This window comes from Platalea leucorodia (assembly GCF_965183815.1).
Source record: "Platalea leucorodia genome assembly, chromosome: 14".
In the NCBI taxonomy this organism is placed as follows: Eukaryota; Metazoa; Chordata; class Aves; order Pelecaniformes; family Threskiornithidae; genus Platalea; species Platalea leucorodia.
The window spans coordinates 4,655,276-4,674,552 of NC_138836.1; the positions used below are offsets into that span (position 1 = coordinate 4,655,276).

General features: G+C 39.7%; 1 protein-coding gene across 1 annotated transcript in view; it reads left to right on the forward strand.

Annotated features, from left to right (window-relative positions):
• Positions 1 to 11,760, forward strand: part of ANKFN1 (ankyrin repeat and fibronectin type III domain containing 1) — a gene marked incomplete at both ends in the record, with an annotated part of 62,293 nt that extends 50,533 nt beyond the window's left edge. The window contains 4 exons of the mRNA XM_082326625.1: positions 1,482 to 1,650; positions 5,123 to 5,289; positions 8,615 to 8,834; positions 10,964 to 11,760. Of these exons, the coding sequence (XP_082182751.1) occupies positions 1,482 to 1,650; positions 5,123 to 5,289; positions 8,615 to 8,834; positions 10,964 to 11,760 (1,353 nt within the window). The remainder of the gene's footprint in view (positions 1 to 1,481; positions 1,651 to 5,122; positions 5,290 to 8,614; positions 8,835 to 10,963) is intronic.
• Between the last annotated feature and the right edge of the window lie 7,517 nt (positions 11,761 to 19,277).

The following is a 19,277-nucleotide window of genomic DNA, read 5'->3' on the forward strand; positions in this document are numbered from 1 at the left end:
CTCATAGTTGCGAGCACCTTTACCCACCTGGCAAAGAAAACCAGGTATTTTTCCAGGCAAGCAGGGCAACTGACTGTTCTTTTGGAGGTAACAGTGAGGGTGTATGAAAGGCCTGCTGAAGACACAGCGTTTTGCTATTCTTTTACACACAGATGAACGTAGCACTTCTGAAACACAAAGTTCCAGCCCTCCAGATTGCTGTGGGTGAGGAGAGGTATCTGGCTTCTAGCTTTACATTTAGGTACAAGAAATGCATATGTGAATAAATAAAGAAGTCAGGAAGGATAATCTATGATGTGAAAGATCTATGAAAAAATAAGCTAAGGAGTTTGTTTCTTGTTTACATGAATTCCATTTTATTTTGGTCTACAAGGGTAAAGAGGGCTTAAAGTAGAAGTAAATCATCTTTATATTCACTTCAAGCTCTGTTTGTGCAGCTAGAAAGATGTGGCCTTAAAATAAATTAATCTGGTTCTACATTTCTTGATTTTTAAAGGTTTAGGCTTTGCTTTTAAAAAGGAATCCATCAGTGCTGCACCTTCTAGCCTGGGAAGAGCCAAGTAAGACTCAAGTAAATCCAAAATTAAGACAGATGGTGTGCTGCCTTGTGGTCAGTCACTCTAATTCAATAGGGCTCTGTACAGGTCTCTATGCTAGTGTATTTTCTTGGAGGTTAGAGCTTTTGTGCATTTTTTTTTTTTTTTTTTTGAGCTAGGGACTAAAATTTTTAAATCACCATGCAGTATGTTCCTTAGGCTGCAGTCCAGCCAAGCATCTAAGCTCATCTATTGTGCATGAGAGATAGACATAAACATGACCTTGCAGTTAAACACAGTTGTAAATGTTTTGATGACTCAGGACCAAACTTCTATGTTAATGAATTGAATTTTTAATTCAACGGATTTATTTATGTATTTTTATTATTTTTGTGGTGAACAGAATCACAGACAGTGACGCTGGTGCACACCCAGGGTAAAATGCAGTGCTGCACACAGCAGCTCTACAGCAGCCTCAGGCCAACTCCTGTGTGTGCCATTTTCTCTTGCTGCAGCACTTGTTAAACCTTTTCAGTGCTGTGTTGAGGGAGAGCTGCATATTTCTCTTAACCAACCCTAAATTGAATCTTAAAGGTTTTTAATTGAATCCATTTTCATGTTTTCACATAATTATGCAATCATAATCTTGAAAAGCACATGGCATGTGATCATTTTCTGCCTAATAAGAAACATAAATGTTGTTTTCAGGGGGGTTGTGCCTGTGTGTGTTGTTTTAATGTGGAACATTGCAGCTTTAAATCTTTATTTTATGTAGTGACATGAACCCACATTTAGCCCCCCCCCAAATATTTATGTTTTATAAAAATTCCGAGCTTGATGTTGTGCAAATTTTCTTTAATGTTTTATATCATTTGGGGTGTTGTTTATATAAGTGCCATGTTGTAATTCTCTCCTATTTCTTCCCCTGCGCGTGTCCCTCTACAGGCTAAGCACTTCCGTCTGTATACACAGGAGGTGTTGGAACTGGGTCACAATGTCTCCTTTCTTCTCCTGCTCCCCGCCTCAGACGACGTCTGCACTGCCCCAGGACAGAATAATCCTTACACCCCACACTCAGGATTTCTTAACCTCCCTCTTCAGATGTTTGAACTCGGTATAGTAGCTTGCTTCACCTAGAAATATTAACCCAGTCTCCTTATAATAAAATCACAAAGTTGTATCTGTTTTCCCCCTTGTCCCAGTGGAGAGTCAATAAATCACATGATGGCTTTGGCAACAACACTACCTATAACTGTGTACAAGTTATAGAGGGAGCAGAGCGGTTAAAGCATATACTGTAGCAATCGTTATTGAAATGCAAAGCATAGAGCAAAGCCCACAGTTATCCAGTTTGTGTCTATAAGCTTATTTGGAAGATGATGTTCTTTAAAAACAGAACCGAAAAATTACACACAACATAGCAAGGTTGGAGTGTGAAAGGAGATGCAAAAAAAAAAAAAATCCCCCTAAATTGCCACAAGAATAATCACCAGTTTTGTAGAGAATTTTTGCAGTTCCTGATTGCAGATAGTCTTCCTCAAGGTCTGACTCCCTCACAACTTTGTGAAAGGTCTGAGTGGAGTTTCCCATGCAAGAGTCATCTTTTTCCTTTGGATTCCTCGAAAAATGCAGAAGACTCAGTCTTATTGCTGTGGTGCAGGAAAAACCTGTTACTGGGAAAAAATGCCAAAGCACTGGACTTGAACCGATTTCTTTAGGGAGCACATCCTGTGCTGTAGCAGCTCCAGCCCTCTTGTTCCACTGCATTACTGACTGGGTAAGAATTCCCCAAAACAGAGTTTTCCAGCTGTCTCACAGAAGGCATAAGATGCTTTAGCTTCAAGGTCTTCTATTTCTCATTTCTTCTTCTTTGGTCCACAGAGAAAAGAAAGGTTCCACATAAAAGCAGCTCATAAAGACTTAATAGTTCTTTTTAGAAAGAGTATTAGAAGTATGGGGACTGCTGAGCCTTACACATCAGTCTCCTCTGTTTCCTTCTGGCCTGTAAAACTGGATATCCTTCTTTCCTCTGCCTTGGAGAAGAGAGAAAGATATGAGCCAGAACTGACGGAGTCAGTACACAAGGAACCACTACAGAACATGTCTCTAGTGGCAACTGTGTCCTGAGTAATATCTCCCTCAGGTGTTTATGTGACACCATTACCAGCACCATCCTATTTCCTCTATACCATTGCTAAGTGCTGTTAGAGTCACTAATGTAGAAGAAGGATGACTAGATGTTAATGGAGGGTCTTACCAAGACTACGTTTCTGCAGGCACAATAGATCTGTGACCTACCATCATCCAACAACACAAATTTCATTTGGATCAGGCAGGAATACACGACTGTGTTTATGCCGCATCAGCCAGAGCACCCAAAGTGGTGCCTGTGATAACTTTAGGTTTTTATGCTGGTTGTGGGCGGACAGATGACAGCTGAGCTGCCATAAAATTATGAGTGGTACAGACAGACAATACATGAGCTGGTGTAGTCTGCCAAAGAAAAGTTACCCCTTCAAAAAAGAACTAACGTAATTGAACTAGAAGAGTGAGTTCAGTGCTTTGGGTCATATGGCCATGGCTGCAGCGCCCTAAAGCCAGACTTATTATCTTCTTGACACGCAACCCTGAAGTCTACAGTTAGACTTTGTGTATTGAGCATATCATTTCTCTGTATGAGAGGTGACTGCTGCATTCACTGTGCAAATTAATGCATGAAGCCTATTCATCTCTGATGAAATTAATCTCTGCACCAGAGGTTTTGGAGACTATTTAACTCTCATTATGTGGCACGCAGGCTGCGGGCAGGAGTCATCCTCACTTCTGGGACATAGCTTGCATCGGGCTGACAAAGCAGTAGGCACTGAATGGGATGATGTGGTACAGATAAACATGCAACAGAGTAATCTCTCACAAGGCATTCTGGTTGCAGACCTCTCTGTTTAGCAATGTTGCTGCAGTGGGAAAGCAGTTCATGGTGGAGAGAACAGTATGGAAAGCTGAACTTTACTTTTGAGTATTTTTTTGTAAGTAAGCAATCATCCGGCCAAAGGCAGATGACATTTCTATATGACTTATTATATATGTATCCCTGATGTTCTATAAAGTGACTGTGATTCACATCTCAAATATTAGAAGCTTCCATTCCCCATTAGCTGGTGGCTACCAACTATATAATTGCATAACCACAAAAGACTATGTTGAAGTAACATTTGTTAAAGTAACATTAAAGGGTCTGACTTAAAACCACAAAGGCTAGAAACTTCAGCACTGAAGCTGAAACCGCGGCTGTAATTCACTCAAGAGTCCACCACATATGGCATATATACTGTAAGACCACACACTATTCAGACTAGATCCCTGCAATATCTAGGCATCGTGGGGAAACCAGAAGGTACAATTCCTTCTTTCACTCTTTTTTTGTGGGATTTCTATGTTCAGATTAGGCCTTTATTGTTATGCTAATTATGTTTCTGTGATTGGATTTCTTAGTTTGAGAAATTCTTCTGTTATTCTTATCATGTTGTTTGCAAGGGATAAGTAGATATGTGATGCTGTTTTTATTTCTGTTTTAATATTTATGATAATAAGAATATATAAAATTTACACTTGAAACACCCTGAAAAATATCATGCCACAATCCAGAAAAGTAGCAGTAGTAAGCCAGCTGGCACTGGCTGCTCTAGCAAGATGATGCTGTACGGTTGTGTTTATTGAAGCACCAATGAACGGGGAAGTATTTCTGAAAACTTGTTCTCCCTCAGCAAGTTTCGGTATGTCTGTACTGCAGTTTGCAGAGATAACTGGTAAGTTTTGCCTGCGCAATTGCAGGTTCCAGAAGAAGGTAGCTTTAAGAGGCCAGGTAAATTAACATTTGTGAAGCTCAGTGGCACTGTAGTGTTTCTGTTTCTGCTACCTAGTTACCTCTTTCAGAGGTAGCTCAGCTACCTCTGTGCTACTCCAAAGTCAAATCACACAAAGCAAGAGGTCATTTCTGACCTTTCTGTGTTACCCTTCTGCGTGAGAGTTCAGAGGATGATGTGTGGTAACACCTAAGAGTTTTAATTGTTTCACCCAAACTGTGATATCACTGAAATGCTTTTACTGCTGAGTCATTTACATTTAAGTTACTGATTTAAGCGAGCCTAACCCAAGAGAAAGTTATCATTCTTCGAAATGATACTTTCTTTCTGAAACACTCAATTAAAAAAAAAGATGAGTTCCATTTTCCAGTCATGTCATTTCTTTCTTGATAAAAGAAATTATGAGCTATAAAAGCCTCAGAAACAGCCTTTCTGATTAAAGTTAGCAAGGGCAAAATAGCCTCTGGAGTTGCATACTAAGGACCTGATTATCCCTTCACTTAGATATAAATTAGAAATGACTCTTTTGAAATTGGTGATGTTACAGAGTAAATCCAGTGTAAATGAGAGAATTAGAGCCTGTATTATTTATTTCTAGCTTAAAGTAACCCATCCAGAAAGTTAGCAATTATATTTAATAAAATTTGTGTTCTGAAAGCTAAGGATTTCATATTTCATAACCAGAATATAACAGTGTTTCCTTTGCACTTGGTCTTTTCACAGTTCATTTTTGCTGTTACAAGGAAAAATTTATAAGCCTGTATTGCCGCCTTTCTGCTGTCATAGAGCTGGACTCTCTGAAAACCCAGCAATCCCTAAGGGAAGCAATTTCAGACAGTGAAGTCGCTGCAGCCAAACAAAGACACCAGCAAGTTATAGACTACATACAGGTAATAGTCTGTTTCTGACTATTCCAAGGAGATTTTAAGGTGGCTTTCTTAAAAATTGCATAGGGCTGTAATTTGAAATCTAAATGGAGAATTATTCACAGACATCATAAAAAGAGCAGTTGTATCAAAAGTGCAATTCTGTTTTTATGAAATTCAAACCCAGAACATGATTTCCTTAGTTGTTGCTTTTATACAAGGATTTTTATGGGTAAAATCAAATGACAGTTATACTAGACTGTTATAAAGAAATGTGTCAGTCTGCTTGTAAAACTCTCTCCCATCTAATGTGAGGTAAGCTAGTACCATGCTTGGGCATTCATTTGTGTAACAGTTTTTCTCTGTGAATTGAGGACATTTTTCACCATGATAAATTCCCAATTAAAAAAATTAAAATTAAAATTCAGACTAGGTTGTGGAGACAATCTTCATCAACAACATCACCGTGAAGAAAGCAGCTCTGCGTGCAAGATGGCAAGCTAGCCCCAAAAGCGTCTGTAAGTCTGTCCAGCACCATGCAGTGATACTGCTTCAGTCCCCCAATGCAGAGGGATCACAAATGCTATCATACTTGTCTATATCTTGCTTAGTCTCTGTCTCTCACACTGATTTTCCTGTACTGTTCCCAGATCAGGACTTTACCTACTCAACTCAGGGATCTTCGAACTACAGCCCATTGTGCAGCGTAGCAAGGCCCGTCCTTTTGCAAACCATTTTGGCAATTGGTTATCTATAGATAAAACTCATGATCTTTGCAGAATGCATCTATCGACACGGTTGATCTGTCTTCCAACAAGTGAGGTGCAGATACGTTTACAGCTCTACATTCTTAATATTCAAGCAACCTTCTGTTGCAATAGGGGCCAAGGCAACCATTTATCCCATTGATAATATGTTTGGCCCTCCATAATTGTGAACAAGATGATAATATTTCTGTTCCTCTTTGCTCTGAATTCAGATCCCCTTTACCTTGTTCACCTTGGAGTTTTTGGCAACCTGCAGGGGGGCAGAGAGGAATGTTCCATTGTACTTTCCCCACTCAATCATCTCCTTCCTTCTCATCTTCCCATTCTCACACTCAGAAAATCTAGCTTTTTTCCCAGCATGCAGGAGAATTTGGAAAATTTTTATCCTTCACATCAAAAATAAGTATATGTATATAAATATGCATGCACTGTATAGACAGTTCTGTGTTCCTCTTCTCCAAAGTGTTTGAGTCACATATATACTCTGGGAAAATAGGGGAGAACATTTTAAACTTCACTGTTTTGTGCTGAATTATTGTGACAGTGTATTAGCCTTGTTAGGTTTCCTCTCAAATGAAAACCAGCTGTATTCCACCTATTGGCAAAAGTATCTCAGCCCACCACATACCGCAATCTTCAGCGGTGACCACAAAACCGCAAGAGCATTTGTGTGATCCTAGATCTAAGACAGTGTTGAAGTCACTACACAAACCAAACATTGTAAAGAGCAAGGGAGTCTATATAAATGCAGTTCTGAAAAGGAGTCAGAGGGCAACTGAAAAGTAAAAATTAAAAAAAAAAAAAAATAACAGCAGATAAGGTACTTGGAGTCTTTACCAGAATGTTACACAGCAAGAAAAGAAATCTACACACACTGAAACTAAAACTGAAGTTAAGCTGTAATTTATATAGCGTAAAGCTTCAAACATTCCTAAATTGTAAAAGAACCACAGTTCATTAAAATGACTGGTCCATTATCCCAGGAGACACTGCAGAATGGCATCAGGGAGAAAACCAACAGGATTTGCATTTTATTAAACCGCATGCAGTATGATTTTTGTTGAGGGTTGAGGGAGGATCACAGAAAGGGAATATAAAATCTCCAAAATGAAATAGGTGAGATGTTTGCTAACTGGCATTCTCTTCATGGAGTTACACTGACATCTTGAAATGATGTAGGATTATGAATTAATCTCTGAACCATTTGCTGTTCTTATCAGTGTATATTCTTAGCTCAAATTAACTCAGTGGCAAGGCTTGCACTGACATCATTGGAATCGAGATTTCACCTTTACATAAAAATGGCCATACTAGGTCAAAACAAAGATCCATCTATCCAGCTATCCTGTCTCCAACACAGCTCATCAAGAACTACCCTAGCTAATCTGGCATCTACAGTATCCTTTGGCAATAAATTTCACACTTGGAATGTGCATTTTGTGAAGAAGCATCTCCAGCTAAGGGTAGGTGCTGGAGAACTCGTCTTAGAGTACATCAGTCTGCAGTCTCCTTTCCACTGATGCCTCTCTTACTTCCCTATTTGATAATATCCACTGCACAAAGTACCACTCACTTTTGCCTGTCCATTTACTGACCCAGGGCTCTCATTCTGCCTTCTTGCAGAACGTAGCTTGTGTAACTGTAAAGCAGTTTCCCTTCAACACTGCAACATTAATATGAAGGCTCACCTCTTTAAATGTAGAATCTTCTGCAGCAAGGAGAAGTACAAGGGAAGTTCTAGAAAGGATACTGCAGCAGAAGGATATTATACTCACAGCTACTGTCATTTGCTGGTTGCAGCAACATTTGTTCAGTCATCAAAGATCTTGAATTGCTTGAAGATGTTAAAAGTGTTCCGTTATCAGAAGACTCTCAAGACCCACATTAAACAGCACCTTTCCTCTCTGCATAATACTTAAAGCTATACCCTGGTATTGATTTAGGCACTTGTCTCTTATTGCCATCAACAGGCATGTGTTAGAACTGTCTTCATGTAGATTTATACTATTAAAATGCATGCAGACCAAAATTATGATAAGGGAGAAAACCTGCAGTTTGGCTCATCGCTGTGCTTCAACCCTCCATGTATGTATGCTCTTCCACATGTATGTATATTCTTCTGTTAAAAACGAGGTTTGATCTGAGCACTCTGCTTTTGAATATAATCCTGGGTTTGCAAGGATGCTCAAGAAGTCTTGCTTTCATTCCAGTACAGAATGAAACCAACTGTCAAGTGTGCTACAAAATTGGTCAATTTTTTTACTCCATCAAAAGACAATTTTCATTTTCTTTCCATGTCAGAGTTTAGGCCTGGATTCACCCCTCCTAACTACAGGTTCTTAATTGAGGTACCTGATTTGACAGTCTGGTGGCCCCAAGCAGCCTCTGCAGTGGTGGAGGAGAACAAGCACCTAACCAAAGGCAGTTCAGACCACCTAAATCCGAAGTGTCCTGTCAGGGGATCTTCCTTCTCTCTGTTGGCAGTGACTCCACACCTACTTGGGCACTCAAAGAAAGCACACACTTCGGTAAAATTAATACACAGACTTAACCGTACTTTTTCACCATTTTTTTCTCTACAGCAAATTGATGAGATCTGGAGGGAAATGAGATGGATCACAGAAGCACTGCAGTATGCAAGATACAAGCAGCCAGCACCTGGCCTACCCATAAAGAAGCTTGTGGATCTTTCAGAAGAACATTCTCAAAAGAAAATCAGTTCAACCTCTTCACATCTAGATTGTCTTCCTTCACCTCCCCCTTCACCTGAGGCTAGAATCCAGAGGAGAAAAGCTGTGAGCGGTAAGAGAACTTTTCTTTGTTCATCAAGTGAAATCTTTGAACTCGCTTTTAAGTGTAACAGTTCTTGTATGTCTTTTTATAAAAGGAGTAAATTTTTTTCCATACCTGCCAAGGTATTCTAACAATCCTTTTACCAAGCATTCGCCACTCAATATCCTGAGATACTTCTACGATCTTTACGATCATTTTTTTGTTTTCAACTACTCAGAATAATCACTCGTCATCAGCCAACTTTGTCACCTCACTGTTCCAGATCATTTAATGAACAGGTTGGCGGGGACAAGTGCTATCACTGACTTCTCCATGACGTCCAGAATTAGTATAATCCATCCACAGTGAAAGCTGACTACTTTATTTGTTGTCTACACCAACAATCTGCTATCAATATATGGAGGGAGCTTTATATCAATTACAGCTTCATTGCTTCAGAAGCTGTGGTAAAGAACCTTGTCAAAAGCTCTTCAGAAAGCTAAGGATGCCTGTGTATTAATTGTGCACGTGTTCGGAGTTTTATTAGACCGGTGAGACGTGAGTTACTAAGCAAAAGCTACTGACCCTTTCCCATCACTCATGTATCTATCTGTGCTTCACCATAGCTTCTAATAAGTTGTCTGGAATCTAAGTCAGACTTTTCCATAGTCTCCGTTTGTCACCTTCTGTTTCTCTGATATTACAGCCATTTTCTTTCCATGCTTTGACTGTTCCTTTGCTTTGGAGCAATTCTTTCTTATGCTCCTCTCGCTTTGTTTTGATAGAGCAAATTTTAGTGCCAACAGTCCAGTTTGATTTAACAGCCATTTTCACATACCTCAGTGTTCTCAGTGCTTTAGACAAGCACTTTAAAACACAGAATTACACAAATAAGTACCCACCTCATTGACCATTATTGCTTCTCTGAACAGCTGGAAAATTAACCTGATGAAAGAAATGGATCACAGCAAATAAAGATGAAGCAAATTAAACAGTAACACCTAATTTGCTAACAGAATAAGGACTTTGGAGAAAAATGTAAACCATCATTCTGCTGAGCTGCCTTTAAGCAACGAGTAAATGAAACAGTAGAAACAAAAGCAACAGATGTTGCTATGACTGTTTTGGTAATAATAATTTGTTTTTTTCAAATTGGCAGTTTTACACAGTTAAGAAAAATGAATACATCTACTCTGATCAGATTAGATTAAAAGAAAAGAAACCCAAAGACGATGGTGCTTTGATTCGCTCCATTACACAGTCGTGTTCTTTCTCAGCATCTCTCCCCGAGCTAATTTTTCCCCTGTATTACAGACTATGAATGCAGAAATCCTTAGCTCTGGCACCATGTAACCTAGAGCATTATCTTGTCCTGCATGAGCTTGATTCATTATTGCTGTGCTATATGGTAATTTAGGCTAGGTCAAAGTGAATAGCCAGCACTGTATAAAATCTACGGTTTTTGCCTTGGATCTAATATAAACTATCCAGGGTGGTGGAGCATGAAGCCGTTCTACCACGTATGCCACTACTTATTCTGTTATTGATCCTTCTGTAGCCAAAAGACAGCAGTGATTTCAGTGCCAGTGTGAGTTTTGGTCAACAAATTCACATTTGAATTAAGTGTGTCTGCTTTGAACATACATAATGCACCTGATGGGCAAAAGGGTAGCTTTTGTTCATCTGCCTCCATGTCTTGCCTCAAGCCTCTTATGCACACATACAGTTGCACCCTACTCACAGAGGTATAAATCTGGAGTAACTCAACTGACATCTTTAATAAAAACAGAACCTGGATTAGAGTTTCTCTCTCTCCCAAATCTCCAACTCTATGAAATTTGGTGAAAACAAGATAAAAGAAAACAGATCTTTTCAGAACTTAGTCCCAATTCAAATTCAAGTTCTTCCCTGTATTTAATATAATGAATCCTTTTCGGTTTTCCTAATTTTACCACCACCTCTCTAGCACATCTGTAAATCCTCCCTGACTACTGTATTTGCTGTCACCTAGGGCCATGGACAATTCCACAGAGGATACACACATACATTTTCAGAATGGTAAATTTGATTCTAAATTGAGGAAAAAAAACCCATAAATAACAGTTAAGCAATTTCTCTCCTCTGCTTGTCTTCTTAATGTTAATCAGTTCTCTTTGCAGACTCCCAGCCCTGCTCAGATGAAGAAGGCTGCTCTGAAGTATTCCTTCCAACTGACAGTGACTATGACTCCAGTGATGCATTAAGCCCCAGAGAATTAGACCTGATTTACTCCTCCTCACATGACATATCCCAGCAGGCAGGCAGCGGCCTGGGTGGCAGTGCACCTGATGTTCTCCAAGTCCACGACATGAAGCCTTGCCTAACATTGAAAGAAGGCCTGACAGAGTGTAGTGCCTTTGATACTAATGCTGAATGTTGCACAGAGTATATGAGCAATCTAACAATGTCAGGGCTTACATCGAAAAGCATAGACAAGTCCTCTAGCTCCAAGCAGCCGTTGAGCTTTTTAGGGAAAAAAAAGCTAGGGAAACATCAACATTACAACTACTTCAGCCGGCATCATCGTTGGCTGCGTGTGCACAGCGAGACACAGTCTGGCTCTCTGTCTGAAGGCGTGTATACTCAGCATCTCATGAGATCTTCAGATTTGTCTCAAGAACCTACCTCCAGTGAGCAGTTAAAGATTCCCATCGATGGGTCTCGGAGCACTTTCTTACCTCATGCATCCAGCCTTCCAGAAGACGGGAAAGGCAAGTATGAGGAATCAAGGCAGAACGTCCATAGGATACACGTGGAGCCTTACAAAACAACATTTCTGGGTGAAGAGGGCAAGTCCTGGGCAATGAGCACACAGTCTGTAGAACACAGGGATGTGCACAATGCTATGCAACAGATAACGGGGCCAGATGACGAGTTGGGTTCTGCGGTCTCAGAAGTCTTCAGCAGCACACTTTAACCCCAGACTTCTGCGTTGTTTCCCATTGCTTCCCAAGGAGATAGTGAGCATTATGCATATAGGGCCACACTTTCACACCACTTGTAAAAATCCAGCTCCTGAAATGGCAACTCGTGCCACGCAAAAGAATCCTAATCTTTTGACTTCATCACCAGATTTCTGGTCTTACAGGGGTATCTGCCATGATGCAAGCATTATTATTGGCATCTGCAGTTTTGCAGGTAGAGTCATAACAGTCACCACATAACAGAACAATCTGTGGCTGCAAATCTAGTAATCAGGTTTCGCAGTTCTCTGGATTTCCATATATCGCTGAGCATGCAAAATTTTAAGCATGAGTGGTTCTGCCTGCAAGTTAGCAGAAACTGTAACATCCTTGGTGTCGTCCTGTTAGGACTGTGTCCTAAACTTCTATTAACCTGTTTTCCACCATTTCCTATAAATTTTTCTACTTCTCAGCCTTCTTGAATGGATTTAGGTTGCATACAACTAAAGCGCTAACTGGTCTAGCAACACAGTTAACCCAGAGTTTCTAGCCACTTACAGAGAAATGAAAATTCTGTCAATATCTAGAAAGTGCAGTCTCTGAATGCTGTCAGGGCCTGACATAATTATCACAATGGGTTTTTTTCAGGAGCTTAGATTTCAAATTATATAAGTAGCAAGTTATTTTAAAAGCTTAGGAGGTGAACCTCTGAGGTCAAGAGCAGGCAGAATGAGGCCAAGTTCTGAAGGAATAATATGCAGTAAGTGAGACTGAAGCAAAGTTTGGTCTTTTCTTCTGCCCACCACACAAGAGCACGTTTCTTTATGTTGGAGGCACTCTCATACACCCACTGGAAAGAAATGCCCCTACTTGTGTTCCTGACTATTCACTGTAAACTTCAGGGGTATTTGATCACCGTGTCTGAAATTGGGATATTCTGGCAATTCAGATTAGGGAAATTTGGGGTGCAGTTTGAATCTCTGATTTTTTATTTGGGCCACTAATAAATATTCGTATCATAAGGAGGGTGGGAGGTGATGTTTTAGTATGCTGTATTTGTCTAAAGGCAGATCACAGTAAGTCATGATTTTGTCCTTTGCAACCAGAATAAGACTTACAGTACTACCAAAGATGATCTAAAAAATGAAATCTATATTAATGAGAACCATAACATTTGAGTCACTAAGAAATGAACCAATGTGGAGAGAAACCCCAGCTGTTGCACAAGCTTTAATTTTTCTTAAACAGTTCTTGAAGTTTAATTTTATAGGCCACATTCCTGCTGGTTAAATTCCCTCACTCCATGTTTGCGCAGCCTTCTACCTTTCAATTTTTCAGCCTCCAGGTGGATACATTCTAAGGCCTCCAATAAAGAGATTTGAGTTAAATAGTTGAGTTTACAAGTCCTTGAGGTAAAGGTAAGGATTTGGGCCCATGATCTGTGGTCCTTATTAAAATAGCACTTCCATAACCCCAGTGCTATTAAAATCCCTGTGAACTCAATCCATAAATTCAAAAATAAATGTTATTCACTATTTTATGCTTGGTCAGTATGTGGAAGCCAAGAAGAGTCTTTGCAGTGATATAAGGGCAAAAACTTTCTATAAGGGATTTACATTTGTAACTTCTCTTTTTGGGAGAGGGAAGTTAAATTTTTGCACCAAAAATATTCATTCATTACCTGATCCAAAGCTCAGTGAGGATGGAAAGACTTCCATTCACTTCCACAGGCTTTGAATGAGACCCATACTGAAAATTCCTGTGGGTGAGAAGATGCGGGGGGGAGCAGAAGTGTCCGTGCCAATTTGCAGCTAGAAGGACATACATTGTGTGTTTTATGCCACATGGAACTGCATGGGGAAAACCTGACTCACACACCATAGAACCAAACGGCGATGGTTTACTGTCACTGAAGGCAGTAACAGCTTGGTACATTAGATTATGTTCATTAGCAGAAGGCTTTTTACCAGGGAGAGCCAAAACAATATAATGCTCATATTCAGAAGGCAAAATAATTTACATTGTTTTCTAGTATAGAGCACCTAGCCCAGGCTCCCCTAATCTGTTTAGCCTCTAAGTAAAACTGCCTTAAACCTGTCTATTAAAGAATAAAAATAACAATATGCTGAGGCCATATGTTTTTGCAGGAAGTGATGTTCCTAAATGAAACCCACTGCTTTGCTTTGGCTCTTCAGGAACAGTGAGGGGAAGAAGCAGCAAAATCTACAGCAGAACAGGTACACACTGCTGGTTAGATAAGGATGTAAAAATCTCTGTTATCTGCTCCTGCTGCTGGACTTTTCCAGAAGGAGTCATGTATCTAATAAAGAGCTGGATTCTTTCCTGGTAGAAAGGGCTTGACTTCATCATAATCTTCTGTGCCAAGATGGAATTTGACTCTGGGAATGCAAATGCCAGCTACGATCTACCCCATTTGATTTTAACCTTGTTATATGGAAGTAGTGTTTACATGATGTCCAATGGGGCATACTACCTTGATCCTGTTACCTCTAGATTGAGGTTCTTCCACATACTTTAATAGTCAAAATAGTAATTGATAGTTCTGACGTAAAATACTCCTGGTTATAAAGCACTGAATTATCTTTTGGTAGAAATATGTGTTCTTTGTTCAAAATTGCTATCCCTATCTATTCAGTGGGTGACTGAGTAAAGCAGCTCCTTAAAAGAATGGTAATGAACACCCAGAGATAAATAAATAGTAGGAAGTGGTGCCTTTCAAGTACTGTCATACTACTAATCACAATACTTGTGTGGTTCTCTTAGGAAGCTCACTCACACATTTCACAAGCAATTCAGAAGAATCCTGCAAAATACAGCACTGTTATCCCCGCTCCATAAAGGCACGAGTGACTCTTCTGAGTAGAGCTTAGAGTAAAGGCTCACAGTCAGGAATCAAATTAAAATTAGGAACTCAGGCTTTTGCTTTAGTTATAGGAACCCTTTCTCCAGGTTGAGCCAGAGTGCCCCTCCAAGGACTCTTGCACAGAAATGGGAAATGCTGCGGCTCACAGCCCACAGCATACTAGAATTTCATTAGCCAGCAGACAGCTCATTCGAATGAGTCTGTACCCACTTTGTATCAGCTGAAGCTCTCTTCTAAAATGGGTACTAAGGCTTTGCAAACTTCTGGATATCTCTCTCTTACTCATGTATCTTGCCACGGAACCTTTGTCCTGCATTTTCCAGGGAGTATATTTTCACCTGGGCTGAACCCAGTCCCTCCTGTTTGTAAACATGACTTGAACTGGCTAGAAAAGAATACAGTGCTTTAATATTATGACTCCTATCTCCTATGGTGTAAAACTTTCCTGTTTCTGCTGGTAGGAAGTAAGATATAGGTAAACTGCAAGGTTTACACTCAAAATTCTTTGCACCCGCAAGAAGGCAGTCTGCCCATGGACAGTTTGCCTCAAGAAACCTGTGGCTCAAGCATTTATTTCCCATGCTTGCATTATGTTTTTTCTTTGCCTTTAGATATCAGTTAAAAAGCGGATTTTCTATACAGTAAGAGCACACACAGAGAAATCTATAAATTAATATTTTTAAATATAGACATTAAAGGGAGAAGGGGAAGATGGAATATTTTATCCTGAACATTTATGTTTAGAGTGTTTTGGAAAGAGATGGTGCATCTTTAAATTCTCTATGGTATAAAGAAATGCATTAAGTTGCTGGTCAACTCTTTCAAGGTGTTTAAATGCACGGCTCATGACTGTTATGTAAAACTTCAATACAGCCTTACAAACAACAAGGGTATAGTGTATTTGAAAATATGGTATACAGCTTGGAAACTTACTCTGAATTTCTCTGAGGTGTTGAACTTTGCCATCAGCAAAACGTATTTTTAGTAAAGAGGCCTTGAATTTTCAGACAACGGAGATTTCATCAGGTTGGGTCTCTGATTTTTCCACTCCAGAAAAACATTAAATAGCTAGAATACTTTATTTGCAAGTATAATTTATCTTTTGATTCCATGAAGTAGAATTTGTAAGGCTAAATCATGCCCAGGAGTGAGAAGCAGAGCTGTTGGCCCAGTATATTCTTTGCAAAAACGAAGAGCAACTTTCCCCAAGGTGGGCTGAGAGTTACCCTCTGGAAGCGCGCTTTGGCCAGTATTTCGCCCCTCCTTTGTGCAGGCACCAACTACAGCCCTCCCTCCTGCTAGGTAAGCATTTGCAAAGTCACGAGGAGTCGCTTTGTTGATTTGACTGGGCTTTGGAGCAGGCCCCACATATTGCTGAAAGTTGCATGATCTGACCAGCTCAGAGATCATCCCTCCTCGGTGCTGCTGTTTATGTGCGGTCCCATACTGGGCTTTTGGGGTGAAATAAGAGCCAGGCTAGAATATCTTCCTCAGCCTTTTCGTACCACAGCATCTTGGGCAAGATTTAGCCTTTAAACCAGTCATCCTGGAATAGGGGAATGTGTTACTAAGCTTGTCTGTCACTAGGCTACAGAAAACCTCCTATTTTGCTGGTCAAATAATAGGAACAGATTTTTTACGTTTATTGTTATTTTATTTCTGGGAAAAGCTATGTGAAATGGATCTAACATTAGAGAAAGTGATTGGTGTAGCACTAATCCACCTTATTACTGTGAACTGTAGTAATTCATTAAGCAGATTTTAAGCTAAACACACAGACTTTTTGTGTTTTACTTTATATAAAGGTCAGTTTGGGCCCGATCCTCCTGTCCTTGGACCTCACTCCAGGTTCTTTTGCACCAGTGTAAATCAAGAGTAGTTCCACCAAAGCTGAGTCAGGTATTACCTTGTATAAATCAGCATACCTCCACTCGCTCAGAAGGCTGACTCGATACCAGCCGAGGATCTGGATCAGTAGAGTCATCACAAAACCCACGCATTTATGCTCGTGTAAAAAATGATAAGTGTCAGGAAGACAAAAGGGTTTTTATCTCATGGAATATTCCCCTCGAGGTCACAGGGATCGGTGTTGGGGCCGGGCTCGGAGAGCGAGCCCACCATGCTGCTGCGTTACCAGTTGTACTGGGGGGGAATACACACTGCGTAATATATTGCTACATTTTATAATAGGGACCAAATTTCTCTCCCATATTATGCAAATGAATCCCCTACTGAATGCAATGGCAGTTCCAGTTATTTCGCTGATAAAAATGAAGACTGTTTAGGGTTACTGGGGACTTGGGGGAAGGGAAGAGGGGTTGTTTGGTTTTTTTTCCCCTCAGAGAAAAAGTAATTTAAGTGAAATGTGCAAGGCAGTGTTTAATTGCTTCCTGCCTTGTTTGTACATAGCAATTTGGCTGTTTATTGGTTGTCTTTGTTCAGATTTTTATTGTAACTTGTTGCTATATATGCAACCAAGCGTATGTTAAAGTTTAAACTTTGGTACATAATAATGCACAATTTTATGTGCTTTAAAACTTTGTAAATATATAGATGAACAATGTATGCTGTGCTAACTGTGATCTTGGGACTTGACACAACAATATTTTCATGCATATGTACCTGCAAATGGTTTGAAAATAGCAAAATATATATTGAGGATGGCCATGAGCCAAGAGTAAATGAGTGCCGTATGACTCATGCTTCTTTAATAATTCCTGAAAGAGGCATGTATAGTACATAAAATAGACAATAAAAATAATTTTCAAGACTACAAATATTTTTTATAACTTCAGATATTAAATACTATTTTAGAAAAAAGATTGGTTGCTAAAAGAAATCTTAGGTTTATTCAAGTGAATCATTGTCATAAAAATGTTCTTAACATAGATTTTTTTGTTTGATCTAATATCATAGAAACCTAGCTCTTTTAAGATTTAGAAGACTTGAAGTGCTCTTGCGTTCTTACAACTCCTGTGATCTTCTAAAATTATGTACTTGAAGTCTTCTCCCTCATTAACAAAGAAATGCTCGTGTATACATTCACATAATCCTAAACACCATGTGTACTTGTGTATAATCTTTAGACTGTTATTTTCTGAAATATGTTCTATCTGACCACCATCAGGTACCCGTGTATGGGAGCTTTACAATCCATGGAAATCTGAACGTAGTTTGTGTTTTTCTCCGAATGCTTCCATTTTTATTGGAAAGTGACTTTTTCTAAGGCCAAGCTTTCAAATTTTGCTTTTGGTCTACATATTCAGAAACCTAAATGAAATAAGCATGGCTTCCAGAGTTTGTGGATAAAAATAACCTCCCATCAAAGTCAGCAGAAATTGAAATTCCATTTATATAAATGTAAATGCCTTAATACAGAAGTGATATCTGGGCAGACAGATTTGAAGTGGCATCTTTCTAATCTGCGTGTTACAACCGCAGACGTTGCTGGCATACAAGCACCTTGGCCTCAAAGCAGTGAACGGCGTAAAAATCTCACGGGCTGACAGCCCGAGCCCGCTCTCGCCAAGCCTGGGGCTGGCGTACGGGCTCTGCAGCTCGCGGCTCTGCATTCACAGTGACAGCCAGGCAGAACCCGCTCTGCGCTTCTGGTGTGAATCCGTGCTTTCAAGCCACGTTGTAAACACGCTGTATTGCGGGTACGTGTAATCTGCTCGTAGTCGAGAAACACCCCAGATATTGCCTACTGAGGGAATTACCTTATGAAAGGGAAACACACGCTTCTGTTGCGATTCCTCTGCTTTTCACATATTCTTGTACATAGAAAAAAACACGGCGACATTTCTAACGTAGTATAAAATTGGGTTACTGTATTTACACAAGAGATGCAAGAACAACTCCATTTCGAATGCTGAAGTGAAACTGGAAGGATTCTGCTTCAGGTCACTGTTTACCTTGTTTCAAAGATGGACGGGTTGCTAAATGTATTTAACTACCATACTGTGTGAGCCTCTCAACGTTTCACGTACTGTTCTCCCTTTTGTACAGATAATGCCATAATTGGAATAAGCGACATGCCCAAGGTCACGCAGAGAGCTTGTGACAGAGCAGGGACACAATTTTCTGGCTAGCATCCTTACAACATCTTCAATTATCCGTAGCTGGTGCACAAGTATATATGGTAATGTAAATGTTGACAAATGTCTGTATTTCAGCCATGACATGCCAACGCACTGCAAGCTTCAGAATAACAGCATCTTACTGGAGTATCTGTGGATATTTTTACACATGGAAAATATTTTAACCAAAACACAGCCAAAGTGGAGTTAAGCAGCAGAGCAAAATAATTCTTAAAATGTAAGATAAAACGTGACCGTCAGTCATTTCTGCTTCCTTGATTTTTCATTTCAAAACATTAAGATTGTTAGCACATTTACTAAGTTAGTAAAAGAAAAAAAACAAACCAAATGCAAGTAATTAATTAGTCATGTACAGTAACCGAAGAAATTAACTAGAAAAAACACCGCAAGACAGGAGGATTTTTGTGTGCATGTACTTCAATTACTTTGGTGCATTTTTGCATGTACCATGCATTTTTTAGGGCCTGGTTGTTCGTATGTTTTGCTTGCCCCGAGCTGAGATTTCTTCTTAGTATAAGAAGATAAGTAGGTGAACAGTGCAATTCCT